The sequence below is a fragment of the Dermacentor albipictus genome, chromosome 6 (genome assembly GCF_038994185.2).
Source record: "Dermacentor albipictus isolate Rhodes 1998 colony chromosome 6, USDA_Dalb.pri_finalv2, whole genome shotgun sequence".
Taxonomy (NCBI): Eukaryota; Metazoa; Arthropoda; class Arachnida; order Ixodida; family Ixodidae; genus Dermacentor; species Dermacentor albipictus.
This window is the reverse complement of record NC_091826.1, coordinates 6,669,654-6,690,011: the sequence shown is the minus strand read 5'-3', so window position 1 is coordinate 6,690,011 and position 20,358 is coordinate 6,669,654. Positions and strand designations below refer to the sequence as shown.

General features: G+C 47.4%; 1 protein-coding gene across 1 annotated transcript in view; it reads right to left on the bottom strand.

Annotated features, from left to right (window-relative positions):
* Positions 1–20,358, bottom strand: part of LOC135901420 (protein DEK-like) — a 133,206-nt gene that overhangs the window by 55,101 nt on the left and 57,747 nt on the right. Inside the window, exon 6 of the mRNA XM_070539836.1 lies at positions 14,811–14,959. Within this exon, the coding sequence (XP_070395937.1) occupies positions 14,811–14,959 (149 nt within the window). The remainder of the gene's footprint in view (positions 1–14,810; positions 14,960–20,358) is intronic.

Here is a 20,358-nt window from a genome sequence, read left to right as displayed (position 1 = left end):
GCAACTGGTTATAAAGCGACTCGAAAACATTTTACAATGGTAGTAACACTCTGAAACTAACTCGCAATTTCGTAGGTCTGGCTAAAAACAAAAATTGATAAAGCAACATAGGTTCTCTAAATTTATCGCATAACGTAAACACATCGCAAATCAGCGAGTCAGCTTAGCCTGATGTAATGTAAACAAATCGCGATACGCGCCGCGACCAACTACATCCGAACAACTTGAGGCACTACTTTACCCTGCAGGGCTTGTGCAGTTCAATTCTGCTATTTTTGTCTCGTTGGTAAAATTCAGGTCGACTCGGTGTGGGTCTTTACTAAGCGCGGACGACTGCGGCACGAATGCGATAACGTGCACAGGGCCGTCAGAGCAGCAGGTGGAAGCGACGGCACTACACTCAATGATGTGGCCCGCCGTAACGACTTGGTCGCCTTCGACGAGACACCTGACACCGTCCCTAACATGGTTGAGAATTGTGCTTAGAGGCAAGCATGCTGTAAAACGGAAAAAGAACGCATGTTAACCTCACAACACCTTGAAAGGAGACGAGCGCACACGGCGTGGTCGCGTTAAGCAAATGCTTTTCGCATCAGTACACTAAAAACGTACAGCGATTTACTTTACGAATTTCCGTTACAAAAATGAAAGAATAACAGGTTGAGAGGTTACTAACCATCGAACAAACCGTCCTCGTCAACATCCATCGTGATTTCGCGAACTACGAACGCTGCACACTGCGGCTGGAGCGGCGACGGGCCACCGGCATCCACACTTAGGAGCTTCGTCACCTCGCCGCTAGGAGCCGACTCTGTTCGATCTCGAGGCCAATAGTCACGCGAATCGTGGCGCGTTCGAAGGCGGCCACGCGAGATGGTCTCGCCGAAGCATTGGTCGGCGCGCGGCACGGCACGTCCGTCCCGCTTGCTTCCCGAACCCAAAGAGAGAGCGCCTTGTCTCTCCTGCACCCAAGTAACCCCGCAGCAGCGCAACACTAGCGCCATCTCTCGGACTGCGCTTCAACCACATCGACCGCGCAGACATCACGCCGGCCACGCGGCGAAGCAGGATTACAGGAGACGCGCTATGGGGGAAAAACAGCAGGGGACGCGCGAGAGTCGCGCATCCCCACAAGTGCTGACATGAAGACCCTTGCTCAGATCGAGGTGAATATGATCGCATGCAACCGGAACGCTGTCCAAACAACAATCAACAAGTTGTTCAAGCCACTGCAGCAATAAAACCGGCTGCCTGACGATGCACATGTACATAATAAACCGGCAGTCGGCTGCATACAGAGTTTTTGAATGCGTTTTTTTATAGCCACTTCACTGATGCTTTGGTAGAATTTCGGAAACCTGGTACTTCGCCCTTTACCTCTAGATCCAATCATTCATATTTAAAACAGCGCCAAAAAACACGGACAAGGGAGGACACAGGACGAGCGCTCGTCCTGTGTCCTCCCTTGTCCCGTGTTTTTTGGCGCTGTTTTAAATATGAATGATCCGTACCAACTACCTCGCACCCAAACGCTTCCGAGTCTAGATCCGTGAAAAAAAGAAAAAGTGAGTTTTTTGCATGCATTCATTTTTTCGGACTGCCTGAATTTTCGGACGTTCCTACGTTCCCTAGAGGGTCCGAAAAATCAGTCCTTGACTGTACTTGAACTCAATGTTGCCGCTATCACACGCTATGCACCCTACAGACCTCAAAAACTGGTTTTGCAGATCCAAACTGACGATGGTGAATACTGTCTCGTCAAGCGCACTGTCGACCACTCCGCTGTCATGGTTAGGGGGGGACGCGGCTTTCGCATAGCGAAAAATTGCCAAAAAAAATCGATTTTTTAAAAATGACGTTTTCAGTTTCTAATACCTTTTTTCTATCTGATACCCAAATATCATCACTGTAAACCATTTAGAAGTGCTCTAAAAAAAAAAAATTACCGACGATTACGTTACTTCCTAATGCGAAATTTGAGCGCAGCAAATAAGCTGTTTCACCTTTTCGATAGATTGAGGCAAAGAAATCGAGCAACACATGTATGCGCTATCACAGAATTTTTTTTTTTTCACACGTATTCCTTTAACAAAGACTCCACTAACAGTTCTTGACAGTCATGAAGGAAGCTTTGTGGTCGGAGAAATAGACTGATATATGTTCGACTTGGTACACCAATGCTTGATTCTCAAAGACGAGATCTATACAAGTGCCTCGCGAGGTTGTCACAGCCGTGGGACGCGTTACGAGCGAGAGGAATGGGATGTTCTCCCGCATAAGTGTTAGGAAATTGCTGTTTGTCTTTATGTCAACATTAAAGTCCCCCACTACTAACATCGGTGTGGATCGATGGACGGTTAATGCGAGTTGCAGGAAGTGCACGACGTCTTTCGTGAGTGCGGTAGCGGACTCACGAAAGCGGTATCAGTCGGTCGCTGCTAGCGCTGGGGGGATGAAAGGGGGGCGGAGCTGGTTACGAGGCCGACGACAACGCCGACGCCGACGCGAAACCCAGGAACGGACGCCAAAGAGCCATTTGTGTAGCCAGCCCTCCTCCACAGTCTCTCCTCCTCCCTTCCATCACCCTCCCTCGCCCGGAGAGCCGACAGCGCGCATGCGCGGCGGCGGAGCAGATTCGTCGACGAGCTGGTTACGAGGCCGACGACAACGCCGACGACGACGACGACGCGAAACCCAGGAACGGACGCCAAAGAGCTGCGCTCTAAAATCGTTTTATCAGCCAAGGTGGCGAAAAATCTCACAGAAATCAAGAAAGAACAGCGTTTTTCAAGCCGCAATATCTCCGAAACGGCGCAACCGAGCGCCGCCATCCTGGTCTCGTTGGAAAGCGCATTTCTCCGTCTTCAAATATGCCCCTTCAGCGATCTCCTCCATACAGAATGAAGCGCACAAAAAGCAAATGATTGAGGGTCCTGCCAGAGTCTGCGATTGGCTGCGGCCGCCGCGTGACTCCACCGTGGTTCATCGTTGGTCTGGCACTCACGTCGTCTGCTCGACTCTTTGCACCTCGCGAGTCTGGACATCTCCACTCGCCATAATCTTGACGTGTCAAAACAGGCGCTACGCGCACATAGCGGCAGCGTGGCAGGTCCCTATGCTCGTGGACGTTTCAGACTCGCGGCTAAGCATTCCGAGCATCGGCGACGCGGACTTCGCGACCAAAATCTACGTGCAGAATCCTCGGACATGCGGCTAAGCCTTTCAGCACTTGGTGTTTCGGAATTCGTGACTAAGCACATCACGCATGCAATAATCGGACACACGGCTAAACATTTCGCGCATAGGGACTCCCCGACTCGGTGATCATGCAGATCGCGCACAGATTTCTCGGACCCTCACCTAGGCATTTCGTGCATCGGTGCCTCCGACTGCGCGAATAAGCGCGTCGACTCCTCGAGCCCACGACTAGGCATTTCGAGCGTCGGCACCTTGGACTGCACGGATAAGCGCATCGAGGGTTGACTCCCCAAACCCGCAACTAGGCATTTCGTGCGTCGGCACCTCACACTGCGCAATTAGGTACTTCGCACGTTGGCACCTTGAACTGCACACTAAGCACATCTCGCGTCGGCTCCTTGTATCTGCGGCTAGGCATATCAAACATCGGACCCGCAACCAAGCTTATTACGCGTTCACTCTATTACCATATTGTCACGATAGCTCATAACAATATCTATCATACTGCCCCTTCATAAAGAGAACCCCATTATGAGCTATGTTCACTAGGCCCCTTGGGGTGGCACAGACACCTGGTTGCAAAGTGATTGAGGCATCATACAAAAGTAAAATTCTGGAAAGCACCTAGCAGCTGCACATCTATCACTGGCTCTCTGATCCTAAGTTCTACAGCCATTTTCAAGTAAAGATGACTTGGGAGGCTGCTGACACTCAGAGCCTATATTCAGTAACATGATAAATTCTACAAAAACAAAAAAACCTCACTGACTGTACTGGAGATTGCTATCAATCGGGTAGCCTGTGGGTACAGGCTGTCTGAATGTACACTACAACTATATTTATGCCCACACACGAGTTCTGCACGTCACTTGGTTTGAAACCTCGGCACCAAACTCTTTGTAGAGCAGCAGCAGCAAAGAATGCCCTATAAAAAGAAAAAAGGGGGGGGGGGGGGGGCGGCGGGAAGCCCCCCAGACCAGAGGCCTCATGTACAAGAAGCCCCACATCACAAAACATCTCAAAGACTACCAATTTGGTGCCTTTTAGAGAACTGAAGGTGAAACTTTGAGAGTCGTTTTCTCAGAACTGTTTTTCTGCCTTTCTGCTCAGTTTCTGGAGCCGATTTCTTTGTTACTGTTTAACATATTCTGACTGTCTTTTTTGGTCATGTTCATTGGGCTGCAGTGCAGGTCGCGACATTCTCGCTTTCTTATCTTGACCCTTTGTAAGTTTATGATATGGCTATTCGTCTACTCTGGAAGTGTGCTTGATGTGAAGGTAAGATAAAATATGGCAACCCAAAAAATTTGCATTGCAAAAAAAAGAATGCAAGAATGTCATGAACTTCAGCATAGATTTAGCTATGCAGTCAATACTTAACAAGCCTTCTATCACGTTTTGTAAGATCCCCAGGCTCTCCAGAAAGAGGGAGAAAAATTCTGCTCCTCAGTAAAATTGAATAAAATGTTCTCAAAATATAGCTCTGAAACTTTTATGAGCATCAGGGATACATTCTAAACATTTGTGCCAATTTTCATCAAAATTCATGAATAAATAAGGAAGTTGATTTTCAAAGCCACGTTTCCCCTTAGAACAATCCGATTGTTGCTTCGTCGCTGCCATTGACGGGAGTTCCTGGAGTTTTTGCTCGGTTCGAGTCCTGTTCTGCTCCACATCGGAAGGCTGCAGCATCACCGTGTCACGGCGGCTGCGGCCGCTGTCGGCTTCGCAAGCTGTAACACACGCTGGATCCACGCCGTTGTTGCCAACTTCCACTCGATGCAGCCTCTACATTTCCCTCGCCACATCTTGGGGAAGTGCGGCGACCTTTAACATTACTAACTATCGATTTCTTCCACTTTTTGCCGAATTTGTTCAGCACATGAAACTTTCTCGCTGACCTAGGCATTGCTGCATTTCTTAGGCGCTGCACGCTGTTTTTCAAAATGGCGTTTCAGCGCAGCGACGGCGCACAGGCCGGCTCGCTTAGCAAACGACACCAACCAGCTCCGCCAATTGGGTGGCACGGTCTTCTTACGTGGGCTCGTTCAGCCAATAGGAAACAAATAATGTGCTTTTTTTATTGATTTATTTCGCACCATCCAATGGTCGAAACTGAGTGGTGGTGGCAGGAAACTTACAGGAGGAGGTGGGGATCAGAAATAACTTTGTTTCATGACAGAAAGGGCTGAAATTTGGCACACACACTGCACATCGTAATAAAGAGACAAATCTAAAATTTCATTACGATATCTTCATTAGTTTTTGTTTTATAAGAATTTATATGTTCCTTGCTTATGGAAAGCGTGGCACAGTAACAAAACACGATAGGGAGCTGGGAATACTTTGCATGTTTGCCCAAATGTCTAATCTACACCTAGACAGTGCTCAATTTTTTTTAGTGCGTTGATAATTTTTTGCTCAACATAACATGCAAATGACTGCTTAACTGCATGGAGCCATGTAGTTATGATGAAATAAATAACGGAAACACAAAAACACTTCAAGACAGTCTTTAAGTACAGCACAGCTTGTGGATCGTAGCAAAACAAACTGGACCAAAATCGGTCCAGCCATTGCTACGCTTTCCTCGAGTGAGGTGATTGCCAAAAAAAGTGCAATTGAGAAAACTGGCTGCAAAGTTTTAAAAGCACTGCAAATTTATTAAAAAGCACCTGGGCTGCAATAGTTTGAATCATTGCTGTCAGGCATCTTCTTACACCTTTGCCTCTTTGTCTGGTGGGCTTTGTATGCCTTCTTCAGGCGTTCTTTATCCTTTTCTTGAGCCCTCTGGAGGAGTGCATGACCACCATTTTCACTGCCAGACCGAGCCTAGTATCGCAGTGTACACCCGCAGAACGCTGTTGGCATCTTGGGGACAGAGTTATCAAAGAGTTCATCGCGGAAAGCTGCATAATAATGAACTCACAGTCACAAGGGGCCAAAATTTGTTCTTTGCCTTGCTGGTCCATAAACTGAACTTCCGCTCAATTGTGGACACTGCGCGAAGGGAGTCGCGAACACTGGATGCCTGCACTTCTGTGTCACTACTGACACAAAACGCGGTTCGAGGCGCGTCTGAATCGTGCAACGTTCGGGCGATGATTCGTCTGGTGAGCCTTGGGTCACCATACTGTATGTAGCTCGTCGACGGTTGGGGCTCACTCGCAGGCTGCGTGTCCCTGTCGCACGATGCGTCGGAAAGGGTACACCGTCTCTGCCGGCGATGGTGGCCCGCATCGCCTCCAACGACGCGATCTTGATTGCTGACTCATGCGGCCGTAGGCACAGGTGCGAGAGCCTCCATTAGCACGTCTTCCGGTGACTTGGTTATCAGTGTCAATGTCACAGGGTGATTGTAGGCTTCGCTGCTGCTGGAATCGCACGGTGCAAGATAGCGCGGTACGCTATCCGCGTGTTCACTCAGGTGCTCCGCTTCTCCTGCTGGCCGCCGTCTTTTTCTCACTGTAGGAGGCTTGCGCTTCCGTTTTCCAAAGGCATGCTTCGTTTAAAATTTCTTTTCGAACAAGCGACGATCCATCACTGACCTGGGAGTTTTCATAAATCCGAATTCTGCAAGTGTCAAACAAAGAAAGACGCCGGTGTGGTTTTCTAAAGCATACAACTGCGGTCCGCTGCGGTTGCCGGCTTGCTCGCTGCTGCAATAGCAGCCAATGGCGAGACGCCTTTCAACACGGCAACCAATCGGAGGCCCGCTTTCATCGCAGAGGCCGTGTGACCGCCTCTCGCAGACCCACGCTTCTTTTGTGTTTGTGTGTTTTTTGCAAGATGGCGACGATCGAAGAATTCGGAAACGAAATGGCGAAACTTCGAGCTTTCGCACTATACCAAGATGGCGGCATTCGGTGGCGGGAAAGACGAGTTAGGGCGCCGTGAACTGTGGTGATTTTACGCGATTTAAAGCTGTTTTCTCGCCCTACGCACTGATAAATTACTTTTTTCAGGTACTTTTAGTGTGTTTTCAGCCAAACCATTTTGATATAATGTAGATTAGGCATTGCATTGCAGGCATTGCAGACGACGAAAACAGCCACCATTCTCTCTTAGTCACGCAATTGCGAAGCTGGATATGCTGGAGGTCTAACAAAGTTTCGTTCTGTGATTCGTTATGAGCAGAAACGTACGAGACACAATAAACTTCCGAAAGCGATTCCGTCATCACAGTCAGCACAGCATACCCAGCAGCTTGCCACTGAAGCCGTACAGCCATCAAATGTCGATGCCTCAACTGCTTTGCCGGATCACGCACATCCACACACTGGTTACACTCACATAAGAATTGAACATGGCTGTCCTAACAGAAGAGGGAGTGGATAAGAACACATAAAAAAAAAAACGCTCGACAAGATTGCATCTATGACGGCCATGGTGCGAAACATTTGGCATTTAGTTGAAGACCCAACCACCGATAGTGCAACAGCTTTGGTCGCGAAGCCCGCTGCTCCGTACGTTCTCGCCGGACTTGCAGAAGTGAACAATCTTCTTGGCATTTTCTCGTGTAATACTTGCGGTGGTTCTGCGTAGTGATCAGGATTACGGTCCCGCTATTAAACTTACTGTCGTTTGGGAGATCTGCGGTGAAGTTGCGTCGGGATGGAGCTTACAGGGAATGGAGGGCCAGAAAACGTGTAATCCTTTTGAAGTGAACGTACACGCAGTGCACGATATGTCGTCGACCGGCAATGGCCAAGCGGCCTTGAATTACCTTTGGCCTTAAAATGGCCTTTGGTGCCATTTTTAAAACTTCCTTGCAATATATCAGTTGTGAAATGTTTTTTTATTGTTTTCTCAAAACAACAATTTTGATGATGACGCCGTATTGGAGGTGCATTATTTCTGCTTCTACTTGTACTTCTTTCTTTTTTTCCCAAAAGGGCAGCAAAGCTGTGGAGTGCAAATTTACTAAATAACGTTGTTGCATTTATTAGAAAATTTTTAAGAAAATGTTTCTTTTTTTAGCTGTTTGATGGACTTCTTTCACTGATGTTTGCAATGTTCTCATTTGACATAAAATTGGGCTAGAAAACCTTATTACTTGCTTATTTGCACTGTTTGTTAGTTCCACATCACTTTCGTATGTCAATATTTATTATGCCAAGTATAGTTTGGTAGATGGCTCAGCTCTAAGCAAATTATGCAATAAAGCTGAATTTCTTCAATTAGTGGAAAGTCATTTACACTACAAGAGAACTGGATGTATATTTAAAACTAGCCCATTGAAATACCCCAGCAGAACTTTTTGTTGGGCTAGTTGGTGCATGTTACTGATGTACAGTTCAGGGTGTCTACCAAGTTGACATTTCCAAATTCCCTGAGTTTTCCAGGTTTTCCCTGAGCACCTTTGCAAAATTCCCTGAATGAGCCAGAACTTTGTTCTATGTGAAGGCAGGCTGACACCATGTTGCTCAGTGCTGTCACTCTCTAGTAAGCATGTTGAAACAAAAAAAAATGACTAAATCCAGCTTGAATAGTAAGGAGTAATATCTATTTTATTTAAAAAGAAAACACAGGGCATAGCGAAAAAAATGGCAAAACCCACTCCAAATTATGTCGAACATATTCAAGTACGCATGAAAAAGAGATGCACACATAAGTAAATATTTTTGAATATGAGCTATTTCTATCAACTGACAGCAAGCTTATTGGTATGAGCCCTGAGCTTTGTCACAACTAAGATTCTCTCTCTGCAGCTGGAAATTCAACCTCAACTTGTCCTGACATACTCTCAGCCCGTACACAACATCTCAGTGTTAAGTTTCACTGCGTTAAAGAGTTTATTTTGGTTTCAAAGAGGGACACCTACATCCTGTTGTCAGCCAAAACTTTGTTTTTTGAGCTCAAGCTCCTTCAAAGAGGCGGTGGCACGCTCCCTTTCCTGTTAATTCCTCGGTGCGTCGGTCCTTTCTGTTCTCATCCTCCTTCTGCCACGCGTTCACCCCATGGATCATTTGAAGCATCGCTTTGGTCAGTTGTACAGTCAACATCCGATTTTTCGGACTTCCTAGGGGCCGAAAAAACATCTGAAAAATCGGGCAGTTTGCAAAAAAATGAATGCATGTTTTTAACTGCCCTTAAGGGCTAAAATTGCCACAGGCACGGCCGAAAAAGCTCTTAAGGCCAGCCAGTACACTCATAAGGCATATCGGTGCTCGTACTGTGACAGGAGACGGGGGTGCACGCATGCATAATTAAGGAATACATACTGTGTCCCTTGACAATTGCCCCTTCCCACGCTTGTTATCCTTCACCGCGTAACAACGCTGCAATAAGGCAAAGCTAACTATCGGAGACTCATTACGCAACGCGTTGTGCTCTGCGAGCTTCAAAGCCAATCGCAAGGATTACAGAGGCGGATTCGGTGCCATTGCTGACAACGGCGAATTCTTTCAATAAAAAACTTAGCACCACATGGCAAGAAGCTTAATAGCGAACGTAGAAGCAGCTAGGCATAACGTTGCCCCGGTGATGGCTACGACTGCTAGCGGATCTGCGTGCGAGAGTGCCGGTTCGAGGCGGCGAGATAATCAAAATGGCGGCGGTGGTGGCTTTGGTTAATCTCGTTTGAGACATGCAGTCAGGGCAATAGACATTGACTATATGGAGTACGTGGTGGTGCCGCAAAGCCATGCGAATTATTGGGCATGTTCGAAAAATCGGGCGTATGAAAAATTGGTCGTTAACTACGCTGGCAATACCTCGTGCCGATGACACGGCGTCAATGACGATACATTGGAATTCGTCTGTTACTGGAGCCAGCATTAACACGACTATCGTTCACTTTCAATAAAGTTACAGCTAATTTTCTCTGATAAAAGGACAAATTCCCCGAGTTTTTCCAAACTATTCAAGTTCCCTGAGAATTCCTGGTTGGTAGACACTCTGGTACTAAAGCACCAAACAGACGACACATCAGCACATTGAAACATGTAAACTCAGCAAGTTTCATCAAAATCAACAAAGAATTTTAAAAAAATATTTCAGGCACACGGTCCCCCTTTAAGGACAACACAGAGTGATGGAGATGGAATGTAAAACGCTAAACATAACGTTAGGTGACAGGAAGAGAGCAGTGACAATTTGAGAGCAAACGGGGATAGCTGATATACTGACATTGAGAGAATAAAAATGCGGCTGGCCAGGCCATGTAATGCATAGAATAGATAGCTGGTGGACTATTAGAGTTACAGAATGGATGCCAAGAGAAGGGAAGTGCTCGAGGATGGCAGAAAACTAGGTGGGGCTGTGAAATAAGGAAATTTGCAGGCACAAGTTGGAATCAGCGCAGGAGTAGGTAACTGGAGATCACAGGTAGAGGCTGTTGCCTTGCAGTGGACATAAATAGGCTGATGATGATGATTCAATAATGTTAGAAATTTCGAATATCCACACACCCCTACAAATAACCTAACCCGATATAGTCACATTACCTATGTCATAAGTAGCCTTTACATGTAAAACGTTCTACACACATCATTAATCCAACCAGAACTTGAATATGCCGCGCTACTAGAAGATCCACATCAAGATAACTTTACCCATGCAGTAGAAATGGTACAAAACAATTCACTTCATCTAACCAAAGTACTGCCATGCAGCTAGCATAACAAAAATGTAATCAAGCCTTAACATTCCATCTTTACCCCCGAATGCAGAGATTTAACTTGTATCGGGCTTGGACTTGACTTGACGAAGTCGGCCCGAAGCAAGAGGTGGACTTCAAAACGCTCAAGTCGGCTTTCGCGTTTCATAGACGCTCAAGCTGACTTGCTTCGTCAAGTCAAGACTGTGCTTCAATGCAAAAGCAGGTTGCTCGTCTGTGTTCGAGGTTAACAATAAATTTATTACCGTAAGGCACATTGTACAGCAAAAAAGTATGTATCTTTCCAAATTTCAACCAGTGCATAAGTGCTGAAGTATAGTTTGCGTAAACTTATCCCATCTGGCTATGTCCGCCGCTGCAATGGGCAGTGTTGCTTGCGGAAAGTGCGCGTTCCCGGCAGGTTTAAGTGGTCTTCAAGTTTCGGTGTTTTGGCGTGCTTTTTGAGTTGCAGGTTTCACCATTTCTTCAAGTCACCGCTACACTTTTAGGCGACAGCGTATTTGAGCGCAAATCAATCTTATCGTCACATTTATTTTGGTGTTTGTATAACTGGCCGTAGAGAAGCGAACGAAATGGTTGGTTCGTATGGAGGTCTTTAAACGGCTTTTGTTCTAATATATGGGGTTTTACGTGCCAAAACCACTTTCCGATTATGAGGCACGCCGTAGTGGGGGACTCCGGAAATTTTGACCGCCTGGGGTTCTTTAACGTGCACCTAAATCTAAGTACACGGGTGTTTTCGCATTTCGAGCTTTTGTTCTCAATTGCCGCAAGGCGTTCATGCGCCATCTGGGCCGGCAACCGGATACAAGAGGCCGAGACGAGGCATACGGTTGGTTTCTGAGGGAGCTCGCGCGTCCCTTTTCGCCTATGGCATTCCAGGAGGAAAGCGACGGCCTTTGTTCTGCTCGTGTGCTGCGAACGAAGAGTACCGAGCGCCCTAGAGTCCCCTGCCCGGACCCATATGGGTGACAACACCCGATAAAAAACAAAATAAATAAATAAAATGACACATGCAAACGATTTGTCTACTTTGCATGGAGGGTTTGTCGAGAACAACGAGAGGGAGAGTGTGGCACAGTTGTAGACATCGCAAATTGGCAGTGCGTGTCGTCTGCTAGGAATGTCGTCTGTTAGGAAAACAAGTTGTGGGGCTCGCGCAACGGCCGTGTGCCGCATTTGGTACGAAATTGCTGTTCTGTCAACAGGCTTTGACGCTGAAATGTCGCGCTCACGTACGCTCTCCTCCCAAGAGAATGCACTGCAATGCAAGACGGCACCCCGTTTTACAGAAGACGAGAAGAGCCTGCTGACGACACTCGTGAACGACTACAAGCATATTGTGGAATGCAAGAAAACTGATGTCGCGTCGTTGACCAAGAAGAATCAGACATGGAAAGAAATAGCAAAACATTATAATGCCAACCACGGTATTAAGCGGCGCGATCACCTGCAACTGAAAAAATGCTGGACGAACCTGAAGCAAAAACGGAAAGAGGAAGCTGCGAAAAAAAAAAGGGAAAGTGCCACAAAACTGGTAAGCGCACATGTTCTGCATGACTGACTTATTTGGGCTACTTTTTATTATGTTAATGCGCATGTTTCGTATTCGGTGGATGAGTGCGTGACAGTTCGGAATGCTGAGCGTAAATATGGTCGTGAGCGCTAATAACTGGTGATGGCATGTGTAGTCACAGGTGATGAGAAAATACACTCGCAATCAATCTTTCCGCGACTGCGGGAAGCGCACCAGAATCGGGCGAGGGTGCTTCGCGATGAGCAGAGTCACCTTTCCAACTGCGCAGCACACTGTTGACTGAGGAATGTGGACCGGACCTCCGGTGACTGTTTGAAACGTGCCAGCGCCGTAAAACATCACAGCCATCAGCAACTGCAGCATGGGAGGCACACAGGCAGTCCTCTGTTGTACCCGCTTACCCGGATAGGCTACATAACGAGAAGTCGCACGGTGTTCTTCGTGAATCTGTAGCAACCGAGGAATTGTTCGTCGTCGTACAGCTCCATCGGATTTCCTCGGTCACGTAGGGTGAGTCGCGGAATTTTCGGCAAGGGCTGCGCCTCTGAAAATGCTGTATCCATGGCGTGGCAAGCAAACTCGAAAGCAGCTAACCTCCGCGCGACGTCCGTTCGGGAGGCTGCCATGTTGGAATAACACACGAAGTCAGTTTCAAGCTAGCCCGGGAGCAGACTTGAAACTTGAGGGGACTTCGACGCAGACAAGTCGTTCGCAAGTCGTCCGCAAGATCAAGAATGATTTACAACACGCGGCAAAGCTGTCTTGAGACTTCCAGAAGTCAAGTTCGAGCCAAGTTATATCTCTGCATTCGGGGGATAGTGTCTCGCTCCAAAATCCAACGTTTAAGCCTCTTTTATAAACTGTACTACCAGCTAGACCTATGTGACCAACTTCTTTCCTGTGGCTCGACCACTCTTACGAAGTGGAAATTCCATTGTCTTAACATTCCATCTTTAGTGTCTCGTTGCAAAATCCAGCATTTAAGCCTCTTTCATAAACTGTACTACCAGCTAGACCTATGTGACCAACTTCTTTCCTGTGGCTTGACCACTCTTACAAAGTGGAAATTCCATTGTGTCGTACTTATGCTTTCTTGCAGTCATATGTATCCAGAGCAGCTAAAGAGTGGAACTGTCTTCCCGCCCGGAAGGCTTCTATCCGGAGCCACAAGCTATTAGCGTGAACTGTAACATTCCGCGAGTTTTAATTTATTACAATCGACTTCCGTTAATTCGATTCTGACGGAATCGATAAAACTGGTCAAATTAAACAAAAGTAAAAAAACACTCCGAAACATGACATTGGTTTTCTTGTCAGTATTTGCCTTTAAAGTTAGCTTCGTCACAATGCAGTGGAAAAGCTTCACCATGTTATGCGGTGAAGCATACCAAGCAAAGAAAGGTACCACTGTTATGGGACATAGCACATGTTCCTTAAACATGCACACAAAAATGACAAAAAAACAAAAGACAGCTGGTGACACCACTATGAAGTTTCCACACCATCTCTCCATGATGTCATTAGTTTACACTTACTGGGCCATAATGGCCAAAATATAAAGACAGACTGAAATCTTTGACATCAGACTGACCAAGCAACGAGACGCTAAACAATTCACTGGTCAGCTTTCAGAGTTTTAGATAGACCTGTGCTCTTATGCTGGCCCTAAATGTCCCCTCGACTTATGAAGTTTTTCATCTTACCGCCTTCCCTTCCGCTAGCTTTCCCAAAACACAAGATAGTTTTCTCCGCTTCTCAATGCATGGTGTGTGTGTGCACATATAATTAAGGAATACGTACAAAGCCCTCTTAGTGGTTTCATATACGAGACATGCATGGTTGGCAAAACGAGGGCGCAAATCGCCACAGAAATGTCAGAAACAGCTCTTAATGGCTGCCAGTATGCTCATTTGACGTCTAGGTGTTCATACTGTGAGCGGAGATGGTGAGTGTACACGTATATATTAAAGAATGCAAACTATGTCCCGCAACAGTGGCCCTTTCGATTCTTGGGATAACACGGCTATATTACAGCAAAGCTGACCAGTCAAGTTCGAATTATTTGGCGAAGGCACGTTTGGGATGGAAGTAACAGAAGTTTGGGCCCACAGAAATGTATGGCCATCTGCTATGAGACCTTTGATTGGGATCAAATTAATTGAAAAATCTAAATAACTGAAATCAAATTGACAAAAGCCTACTGTATTGCTTAATGTTGCTTATTTTATTTGCCGTTCATATTATATTCAAATGTATTAGCTTACATTGCACTAATTAGTGTGATTATTCTGAATTTGTGCTAATAATGTAAAACAGGAACACTTTCCTGTTCCAATTTTTGTTATGTGACCACTCCTTTCTGCAATCTCTCAGACTCTGAAGGTATTCCAAATAAATAAATGACTGAAGAGTGGACATTCAGTTGGTAACAAAAATACAGAATGGCTACTCAACTCTTTCCCTTCTTGGCAGCTGGCAGGGGTTTCTTGTTATCAAAAGGCTTGAGCAGGAAGCCGAGAATGCGATCCGTGCACTCCTCGACTGTGCCACTCTTCTCCAAGTCAAGCATACCCAGCAAGTCCTTGTGGGCAGTCTTCTTGAGCCTGCACGAGGGTCATCGATTGCACCTCTGAAGTATCCGATCCCGCCTAAAGAATATTACTAAATCAGTCCAAATTTCTCCATATGATTTCCTTTAGCAGAAAATGTTTATTGACATTTAAAAAAAGGAGGAAATGCCAAAACCTAACTTTAGATTGCCACACTAAACACTGGGATCTCGGAAGTGAAAGACATTAGCAGCAGCGCCAGTGTGACATCTTGTGGGACTTCAATCAACCTTAACACACTACAATCGAATCTCAATAATTCGAACTCGAAGGGGCATGAAATTTTGTTCCGAATTAAAGGAAAGACTTGTTTGTGAAGTATTTGTGCACCATAGCACCATGCACGAACAGTGCGAGTCGTCAAATATCGTGGCATGCAAACACACAGCGAGCGAGGACTACCGTATATACTCGTGTAAGGGCCGCCCTCGTGTAAGGGCCGCACCCCAACTTTGAAAGCGGATATTTCGAAAAAAAAAAAACAAAAGTTCAAAATGTCCCGCCAGAAAAGTGTAGTTAGTTCATTTACAGCCAGATGGCGCTGCACGCTTTTCCGCTTTTATTCTACTTCCGCCGACGCGCCGACCACGCTGTTGACAGCGCGCCGCCATATTTGCCTTGTGCGGCCTCTTTGTTGGCATCGTTCCTAGCATCGTGTCGATACGTTGGCAGCGCGACTTCAGATCGGTGTCGTCGGTGTCACTTTGTTGGTTGTAGTGAACCCTGCAGAAGCCAGCGCACGTGACGGACGATGGGCCGGCATCTGAGATCATTCACTGCAGCATTTAAGCTGCAAGTGATTGACTATGCCGAGGAGCACGGGAAGCGGGAAGCTGGACGAAAGTACGACGTCGATGAGAAGCGCGTGCGTTACTGGATGAATCAGAAAGATGCCCTCGCCGCTACTAACAGGAGCCGAAAGGCGTTTCGCGGGAAAAAGTGCAAGTACCCGCAACTCGAAAGCGAGCTCGTCAACTACGTCGTCGACACACGAAGGGACGGCTACGCCGTATCGACTGACATGATACGCGTCAAAGCCCTCAGCATCGCTCGCCACATGGAAATACCCCCGGCACAATTCAAGGCAAGTCGGGGCTGGGCTACGCGGTTTATGAACCGTAACCAGCTTTCTATTCGGCGCCGAACGACGATTTGCCAAAAACTGCCGCGCGAGTACGAAGACCACGTCATTAAGTTTCATCGCTTCGTGAATGCTCTCAGGAGGGAGCATGAATACGACCTGTCCCAAATTGGGAATGCGGACCAGACACCTGTGTGGTTCGATGCACCGGAAAGCACCACAGTGGATTTAAAAGGTGCGAAAAGTGTGTCTGTGCGCACGACTGGTGCAGAACGCCAAAGGTGCACTGTGATGTTGTGCATCACGGCAGACGGCAGGAGGCTTCCGCCGTACGTCGTATTTAAAAGGAAGACTCTCCCAAAAGAGAAGTTCCCTCAGGGAATCGTCGTACGTGCGCAAGAGAAGGGCTGGATGTCCGAGGAACTGGTCGTTGACTGGATTAAGACCGTCTGGGCAAACAGACCTGGAGGGCTGTTACAACGGAAAGCCCTCCTTGTTTTGGACAGCTTTAGGGGCCACTTGACCGACCGCGTCAAGAACCGAGTTGCCGCAACTCGTACGGACTTGGCCGTCATTCCCGGTGGCCTGACGAGTGTGCTGCAGCCGCTCGACGTATGCGTCAACAGACCATTCAAAGTGGAATTTCGCCGATGTTACTCTGAATGGATGGCTGGAGGCGTCCACGAGAAGACCCCTACAGGACGGCTGAAGCGGGCGTCGCTCCAACAGGTGTGTGAATGGATTTTGAATGCGTGGCGTGCCATGTCAGTAGAAGTAGTTGCTAAAAGCTTCAAGGTAACGGGAATTTCGAACTCCATGAACGGCACCGAAGATGACCGTCTCTGGGAAGACGCGGACGCCGAGGCGAGCTCCTCCGAGAACGAGGACAGCGAAATGGAATCCGAATAAAAACATTTCTGGCATGTCATTTGTGACTCTTGCACTCTGCTACTGTTGCATAAACAGTACAGACCTTTGGCCTGTACTGCCTGTACTAAATCGGCCTGATTCGTGTAAGGGCCGCACCTAGCAAAATTTTCGAAGAAAAAGTGCGGCCCTTACACGAGTATATACGGTATGTAACTGCCCACGGTGGCCAACGCTCGCTTCCCAATAACCGCAGAAAAAGAAACTTCAAGGAGCAGGCTAATCTAGAGGCAGGCCCGCTGGCAGTGCTGGTGCTGGTGCGGAGACTGGTGCTGGTGTGGAGCTTGACCCGCATAGAGTGAAGTGGTTGCCGCTGCCAGACCCTTTTAAGCATGCAGTGCTGAATTAATGCTGCCGACGAGTTAGTCTCATGCAGGCAGCGAACAGGCCACAAAAGTACCAAACCATTGACCAATGACCGCCTAGTAACGGGTACCAAGCGAGCGCAGAGTGCTCCCAAGCGAGTGCTCTCAGCTGTTTACTGCCAAGCGAACGGAAGCTGTCAAATCCACGGCGCAATGCGTCCGGATTGTTAGTCTCCGTTGCAATCGCATTACTGGTGTCCCCCGTGATAGAACCTACATTAAATTAAAGCTGTCCTGATGCTTTGCAATGCCACAATAAAGTGCCAAAAAACACGAAAGTATCCGATTATAAATTCCATGTCCAACGCGAGGAGCTACGTTAACAAATCGGCAAGACGATTTTAGGGCAGCCGGTCAAGAAGTTTGCTCGCCGCTCACCATAATCAGCCTGCAAAGCAATAAAACACAGCTCCTAGCTTCGTGGCACTTTTGGCAGTGCAAATTGACCGATACTTTGCCAAAAACAAGAAAAACAACCGTCACCAGCGGCAATCAGGGCCTGTATTCTGAAACGTTCGCCTTCCCTAAACTATCGCCTTGGCCATGCCTCCGCCAAGGCGCGCCTTGATTGGCTGTTTTAAAAAAAACCAGAAAATAAGCAGTGCCATCTAGTAGTTCCGGCCTACGTCATTTTAACGTCATGGTGTCGATGGATGCTCTCGCCATAAATTGAATAAACAAACACGTCCTTTGGCATCTGGTTGGTGGAGGAGTGTACTAGAGATAAGATAGGTGATAGTTTTTAGTAGTCTTCTAGGTGGTGCCTTACACGCATTGTTTCACCGCGATATTTGTTGATTCATTTAAAATAAAACATTTTACACTTCTCTATTGAACTTATTTTACCTAAAGCAGGCGTAACCAATTGCTGTCGGTGCGCAGAACCCCTAGTGCGGCCACTTCATTCGAAAACAACACACCAGAGCCGCTCTGCACTCACACAATGCGCTCTCTCATGCGATGTGAAGCGTTCGACAGCGCGTGTTGGTAGGGCACATTGACATCACGGGTAAGCAGTCGTTTGATTTATCGAACGCGAGTTTCGCGGCACGCGAACGTTTCAGAATACGGCCCCAGGATGTCAGTATGGCGAGTCAACGCAAGCTGGTGTTTCCCCGGGGATTTTCTCGAGCTGGTCATGCTCGATTCGTGTCATCCAGCTTTACACAAACAGTCTAAATGCGTGGTAGATCCTTGAATTTTGTTCCTAGACATTTGTCAATGGCGCAGACGCGGCGGTGCACGAACACAACCTCAAACCGTAGAATTTGCGGTGACGTCGACAACAATGCCTCGGAAAACTCTCGTTTTGCAAACTTCACGGCTGCACACCTCAGGAAAAAATTGCCCAGTGATCATGCAAAGCACCTACTGCAAAACCCACCATCGTGTTGTGTACCCACAATGAGCGGCTAATCGTTTTTGGAGCACAACAAACACAACCTCAGACTCGAGCCAGATTGTTTAGCGCCATATTCTTGCAGTCTTCCGTGACCTCCGCACCCTTCCCATAAAAGCAACCCTCCTCCACTGCCTTCCCCTCCTCATTCCCTCTCAAGTTTGCAAGCCGTTTGGATGCCAGTCACATCTCTCACTCGCCATCATGCCAACTCCTCGCCTCCTCGCTGCCAGTTTCAACATCGCTGCTCCTCCCAAGCTGCCCTCTTCCGGCCTGCCCTCCTGAGCACTATCTTGCAGCGGGTGCCCTTCTGCGGTTCCTGCTTCTTGGTCTCCACAACTCCAATCACATTTCTACAGCTACACAAGAAGCCGATGCCAAGACCGCCATTACAACTACCGCCATCATCAGCGCACACTCACGACGAAAGCGAGATGCCCTGACAACATTTTGAAGCTTCTGCCTTCTGTGTCACCCGCCGCCTTCAGTCACTTTGACACAGACGGTGCTGCGTTTGAATCCGTGCTGCAGGCCATGTGATTGTGTGTTATTCAGAGTGCTTCGATAGGCGTGCCTCGCGTGTGCTTTTGTATTCTACAGTGATAAATGGCTCCGTCCATCTCCATGCAAAAAAGACTGGAGTAGAAAGTTCCGATTGTGGAAAAGGTGGCCAGCAGAAAACTGACATCCTAAAGGGATTCGGCATACCGCCGTTTACTTTATCAACTGTATTGAAAAACAAGGAAGCAGTGCTGGATGGCTTTGAAAAGAGCTTCTCGGCAAAGAGAAAGCGGAATCACGATTTGAAATACCCAGAAGAGGAAAGTGCACTTCTGCAGTGGCTCAAGAACACCAGGAGTGCAAATTTCCCCATATATGGATCTACACTTCCTGCAAAAGCTGAACTCCCCCTCCAAATGGGCCATAAACACTTCAAGTGCAGCAATGGCTGGCTTGAGCGGTTCAAGAAACGACACAGCGTGACCTGTACTAGTATGGCACCAACATCGGCTCCAAGCTCTACTTGAAAAGTATAGAGACAAAGACATCTACAACCTAGATGAGGCTGCAGTTTTTTACAAGACACTAGAGAATCGCCTATTTACTACCGCTGGCGGATCCTCATCATGTGGAATACAGAGCAAGGAGCGAGTCATGGTTCTGTTTGGTGCCAATGCAATAGGCGAGGACAACCTTCCCTTGTTGATACTTGGGAAGGTAAAAAAGCCACGGTGCTTCCGAAATGCAACTATTCCCAAGGAATGCATCTACAGAAGTAACAAGCGAGCATGGATGACTGCTGCTATTTTTGAAGACTATGTGCGCCTTCTGGATAAATGGTTCGACACAAAGAATTGGCAAGTTCTTTTGATAATTGACAATTGTTCGAGCCACAGGAAGATCGACAACCTCAGGGTGATCACTGTGAAATTTGAGCCAGCAAAAACAACCGCAGTAATGCAACCGATAGATCAGGGCATCACAGAGACGACCCGGAAGCTCTACCACTAGGCTCTTTTGCAGCGCATGCTCACGGTGTATGACGGCAGCAAGAGGTACAACACTGATTTGCTTGGTGCGATTCATTTCCTGAACTTTTCATGGAAAGAACACGCACCTT